Genomic DNA, 6,339 nt, shown 5'->3' on the forward strand with positions numbered 1-6,339 from the left:
AAAAAAAAAAAAAAAAAAAAAAGAAAAAAGCTCCTTTAAAAAATGAGAAATAATTTTCCTCTATTTAAGCATAAAAAACACTTGAATTACTATATTCTTTGTTGGAAAGCCTCTGATGGATCTACTTGGGCATTGTTGGAATAAGTGTGAATTGGCACAATCCTTTGGAAATTATTTGGTGACATAGATCAAGAGCCATAAAAATGTTCTTCTTATTCCTATTAGAGGGACACTTGTGATAAGACCCGAAATCTTGGTGGGAATTCTAGAGAAATATGGCAACTATTTCAAGTCTCTTTGTACCATAAAACTTTTCCAGTTTGAACAAATGCTTGGGGCCCCCTCCCCAAATCTACTTACATCAATTATGCTTTTAATTTCTTTTATATAAATCTCTTCAGTCTGAAGCAAGTCACGTATGAGGCTCCTGAATTGCAGCAGTGGGCGGAAGTTTGAAAGAGAGAGAAAGAGGGAAGAGCGCTCTTTTAGAATAATGCTTATCAGTACAGTTCCCCTTAGGGCCTCCGCTACTTAGGTCCCAGTCAGTTCATTCTGTTCTATTGAACCCACAAGGCCAGCTTCTCGCACAAGCACACTCTGGTCACAATGGTATCAAGAAGAAATAGTAAGGTTAGAGGACTCAAAAATCCATTACCATAACCGGTGAATAACCTATCTTCTAGGTGGGCGATACAGTGTGGGGGTGGAAAAGATAGATTTGGGGTTAAAAAGAGCAGGTTTGCTTACTTGGTCACAGAAGGCCTACCCAACCCCTAACAACATTGTACCTGTGGTTTTCTATACTTTCTCTCCAGATTTCTGCTGTTGCATGGCTCACACCAAGATCTTTGACTGACCCATATGGATGTATTTTCATGTACATGGGGTTAGATGGATGCTAAATTCTTCCTCTGGCATTGGATGTTTCACTGTGATTTCCTAAGCCAAAAGATATGAGCCCTATCCACTTCCCTTAGGATGGCAGGTGGAGGATGGGGTGGGCAGAAATCCAAGATGGTTGTGACAGCAGTCAGTTCCTCAGTAGGACTGAGTTCCCTGCTTCCTCATAGCCTGTCAGTAGGGGCCATTCTCCCAGAGGCGGCCCACACTCCCTGCCATATGGCCCCTCCTTCTCAAAAGTCAGCAAAGGAAAATCTCCTTTGTGTTGAATCCTTCCTGCGCTTGCTTTATTTATTTATTATTATTTTTTTTTTTTTGGCAATTCTTTTGGCCAAGGCTGGGTTTGAAACTGCCACCTCTGGCATATGGGGCTGGTTCTCTACTCCTTTGAGCCACAGGCACCACCCTTCTTGTGCTTTAAATCGCTCTGATCTCTAGACCCAGATGAAAGGAGTTCATGTGATTAGGAGGGGCCAAATTGGATTATCTAATTTAATGTCAAAGCAAAACCCCTTCATAGAAGCATCTAATTTTTTATTTTTTAATGTAATTTATTTATTTATTATTTTTTTCTTTTTGAAACAGAGTCTCACTATGTCACTTTGGTAGAGTGCTATGGCGTCATAGCTCACAGCAACCTCAAACTCTTGGGTTGAAGCAATTCTCTTGCCTTAGTCTCCCTAGTAGCTGGGACTACAGGCCCTCCACAGTGCCTGTTTTTATTATTATTATTATTTTTAGCAACCACAAAGGGCTGAGAATTTTTTTTTTTTTTTAATTTGTTTGTTTAGCAGGCCTGGGCCAAGTTCAAATCACTAGCCCCGGAGCATGTGGCCGACACCCTAACCACTACCGGGACCCAGCCCATAGCAGCATCTAAATTAGGACTCACAGCTCCACATGAGAATATGGTCAGCCAACATCTTGATTTTAACTTTGTGAAACTAGTCCTATCGTAACCTGTATGTTTTACACAGCAACAGAAAACCAGTAATAAAAAGAGTAAGGCCAGGCCCCATATCGATCCCATACAGGTTGTTTTCTTTCTCTCCTTGGCCTATGTGGCCACATTATGCTTCTTTTTAGGGTTCCAAATAGGTAACTGTTTACACCGGTGTTCATGTGTAGAATACATACATACATGGTTTCTTGTGAACTGTTGATAGATTTTCAATTAAATGATGGCCTCTCTCAGAAAAGGATTTCTTTTCCACTCACAAAAACAGATACAGCAAGGGACAAATAACCCAACAGAAGAAAAGTGGAAGGATACAAAATAGGAAATTCACATAAATATACAAAAGACTATTATGGAAAAAAAATGCTCAATACACACATTCAAGAAAGGCCTATTGAGCAATAAGAAGGAGTAACAATTTTTAGCTACACGTACGGCGAAATTTTAAATCCCAAAGAAGGACCAATCAAGAAGGAAGTGGAAACACCCTCAAGATTGGTAGAAGTGTAAATTTGTGCAAGTTCTCGGCAGAGTAATTAGGAAATCTCATCAAAATTTAAAACACATGCTCCTTGATTCAGTAATTTTCACTTCTAGGAAATGTTCATTGTTTGTAATTAGGACACTAGGACCTTAACAACAATCAGATATAAGCTGGAAATGACTTAAGTGCCGATCAAAGAAGCGTGGCACGTATGTGTACACTGATGAAATGCTGTGCAGTTAAAAAGAATGAGGCGGATTGGAACATGCTGCTATGACAGAGCCCAGGTCTGATAAGTTAAAAAAAAAAAATGTATATGCTTAGAAAATTTATGGGCTCGGCGCCTATAGCTCAACCGGCTAAGGCGCCAGCCACGTACACCTAAGGTGGTGGGTTCGAATCCCCAGCCCGGACCCGCCAAACAACAATGACGGCTGCAACCAAAAAATAGCCGGGCGTTGTGGCGGGAGCCTGTGGTCCCAGCTACTTGGGAGGCGGAGGCAGGAGACTCGCTTGAGCCCAGGAGTTGGAGGTTGCTGTGAGCTGTAATGCCACGGCACTCTACCCAGGGGGACAGCTTGAGGCTCTGTCTCAAAAAAAAAAAAAAAAGAAAATTTATGCAAAGAAATGTAGGACTCTGTTAACAGAGATTGCTTTGGGCTGCTGAAGGCTAACATATGTGGAAGGAGAATTTCTACATTTTACTTTATACCTTTTAAAATGCTTTCTTTTTTAAAAAATAAAACATATACTGTTTTTATAATTTTAAAAAATGGTTTGCATGACATTTTAAAATGAATATTACTGGAGGTAATAATGTAAACTCCATTTGAGAGACATAAATAAATCATACAACTTACATGTTTTATAGCTCAACAGTTACTTAAAATGATCATTTTTGTATCCATTTATAAATGATTGTTATAAAACAAGGTGGATAAAGACTGACAAAGGCTATGCATTGACAGAGAATACAATTTCTAGGAGTGTCAAGACTGCTAAAAAGTCATATTAGGATCATATTTAGCTAAGAGAGTCGCTGAGAAAGTGGTTCCTATGCTTTTTATAAATCACCCTGCAAGAAGGAAATACAGATCTGCATACCAATATGTTTCTCTGAGCCTTGACATCAAGTGGGACCACAGCAACAGTTAAGCATTCATAGAAAACCCAAGTACAAGCAGCCTCTTATGCCCTTATGAAGCACTGGGCTTAGCAACTTGGCAAGTCGACTTAAGGATGTATTGACGATTAAATGAAATCAGAAGGCAGAAGTAACCAAAAGGTGAGCAGAAAGAAATTTTATTATTCAGCAATTTTGTAGGAATTTAAGAGACTCTTTGGAGCTATTAGAAATCTGACATGGGAAAATATTCACAACTCAGAAGGAAAAAAAAGTCCACTATCAGGTCATATCCCAGCTTATACTTTAGCAATACCCTAGGAATTTCATCCAATTGCCTTATTTTCCCTGCTGGAATGGGGCACATAAAACTCCAATGGGAGGAATTGCCCTGAACACTGGTTGTCTATATTTCAGTTCAGATTAACATGTAATTTTTTTTTTTTTTTGAGACAAAGTTTCATTCTGTTGCTCTGGGCCGAGTGCCCTGGCATCATAGCTCATAGAAACCTCAAACTCATGGGCTCACATGATCCTCTTGCCTCAGCCCCCCAAGTAGCTGGAAGTACAGGTAACCGCCACAATGCCCAGCTATTTTTAGAGACGGGGTCTTGCTCTTGCTCAAGCTGGTCTCCAACTCCTAAACTCAGGTAATCCACCTGTCTCAGCCTCCCAGAGGGATTACAGGCTTGAGCCACCGTGCCCAGCCTTAATATGTAAATTAAAAATCTCTCATGCCACTGTTCTTTCTTTCTTCTTCTGTATTCCTTTCAAATAGCTTTATAAAATAGGAGAAAATTTTTGACTCTTATGCGTGCTTCATTATTCCAAAGCATGTAACTCTATTCATAAAAGAAAGACTCTCAAGGATTTACCATCTAAAATCATAAAGTATACATAACGCAGATGAACAACAGAAAATATTGGCAGTACTCAAGTCCATTTAAAGACCTGTAAGCCCCTTATGTCCTCATGGATATCTACTAAGACATGGAGGACTGTAGTTAGGATTCCCAAGGGCTTTCTGATGCCAGAGCAGCCTGCACTAATGTGCTCTGCCTTAGTGTACACCCTGGCACTTTGCTTTATATTTCAAAACAGACCCTACCCCCTTCTTAGGGATTAACGGGAATGGAGGTATAATGTGTTTTGTTATTTATTCATTTATTTACTTACTTACTTATGAGATAGAGTCTTGTTCTGCTGCCCAGGCTAGAGTGCAGTGGCACAGTAACAGCTCACTGAAACCTTGAACTTCTGGGGTGCAAGTGATTCTCCTGCCTTAGCTTCCCAAAGCGCTCAGATTACAGGCATGAGCCACTGCACTCTGCCCCATTTAAACAATGTTTCTTCTTTGATGCAGTAATTCACCATAGCATGAAAACAGAGTTTTGGCTATCTGGTTCCATTCCACATGACACCTCATACTTGTTTCAGATGATGCCACAACCAAGGGGCAAGAATGGAAAGAATGTCTTTTTAAAAAGTGAATGCAACCCTGTTTGGTAAGCAAGATCATTTCAGTAGGATTTCCTGAGAAGTGTCTTCTGCGTCTATGCTCCCTATCTGCCCCCTTCTTTAAATGCTTGCCACTTCCTTCACCACCCTCATTTCTCAGCTCCATTTTGGTGGGGGATGGGGGACCAGCCATCAGAAGTTTATTTTTTCTCTTTTTTTCTTTATTAAATCATAACTGTGTGCATGAATTCATTTATGGGGTAAAATGTGCTGATTTGATAGACAATGTGAAATGCTTATATCAAACTGATTAACATAACCATCATCTCACTTTGTTGTGGTATATTTTTCCTCTTACTGTCAACACAATTTGCCACCCAGAGTTTTGATTTACTTCTCATAGCCTATAGTATCATACATTTCAGAAAATATTACGAATTTTCACTGTTTTAAAACCCGAGCTCAGATCTCTCTTTTTTTAAAAATTTCAGGTTAATATGAAGGTACAAACTATTAGGTTACAATGTGTTTGTTAGCTAAGGTCCCTGTTGTAATTGTGCCCTTCACCCAGGAGTTGTGCCATACTCCCTGACACTGTGCCCATTAGGTGATGGCACATCAATCCCCCTCTCTCCTCCTCTTAACCCCTCCATCCATCCTTTCCTCCCAACTTGAATTAAATTGAGTTTTTCTCTTGTGTGGGCATGCATTAGTTCATCTACTGGCTTCATACTAGTATTGAGTACATTGGCTACTTGCTTTTCCATTCTTGTGATACTTTACTAAAGAGAATGTTCTCCAACTCTATACAGGTTAGTACAAAAGATGTAAAGTCTCCATCTTTCTTATGTCTGAATAGTATTCCCCAGTGTAATATTCCACAGTTTATTAATCCATTCATGGGTTGATGGGCACTTGTGGGCACTTGGGTTGATTCCACATCTTGGCGACTATAAATTGAGCTGTGATAAACAATCTAGCACAAATGTCCTTATGATAACATGACTTTTTTTTTCTTTTGGGTAGATGCCTAGTAATGGGATTGTGGACACAAATGGAAGATCATTTTGAGTTCTTTGAGGATTCTCCATATTTCTTTCCAAGGAGGCTGTATTAGTTTGCAGTCCCATCAACAGTGTAAAAATGTTCCCTTCTCTTTATACCCTCGCCAACATTTGCAGCTTTGGGACTTTGTGATGTGGGTTATTCTCATGGGTGTTAGGTGATTTCTCAAGGTGGTTTTGATTTGCATGTCTCTGATAATTAGGGATGATAAGCATTTTCTCATGTGTTTGTTGACCATTCTTCTGTCTTCTGTGGAGAAGGTTCTGTTCATGTCTCTTGCCAAATGATAAGTGGAATTGATTGCCCTTTTTTCTTTCCTTTCTTTTTTCTTTCTTTCTTTTTTTTTTTTTT

The 6,339-nt window shown here is 39.6% G+C and overlaps 1 protein-coding gene across 1 annotated transcript in view; it reads right to left on the minus strand.

The window, feature by feature from the left end:
• Positions 1-6,339, minus strand: part of MCF2L2 (MCF.2 cell line derived transforming sequence-like 2) — a 192,205-nt gene that overhangs the window by 49,221 nt on the left and 136,645 nt on the right. The window contains exon 15 of the mRNA XM_012811572.2: positions 361-427. Coding sequence (XP_012667026.2) covers positions 361-427 — 67 coding nt within the window. The remainder of the gene's footprint in view (positions 1-360; positions 428-6,339) is intronic.

This window comes from Otolemur garnettii, unplaced genomic scaffold, assembly GCF_000181295.1.
Source record: "Otolemur garnettii isolate 467f Iridium unplaced genomic scaffold, OtoGar3 scaffold00166, whole genome shotgun sequence".
Taxonomy (NCBI): Eukaryota; Metazoa; Chordata; class Mammalia; order Primates; family Galagidae; genus Otolemur; species Otolemur garnettii.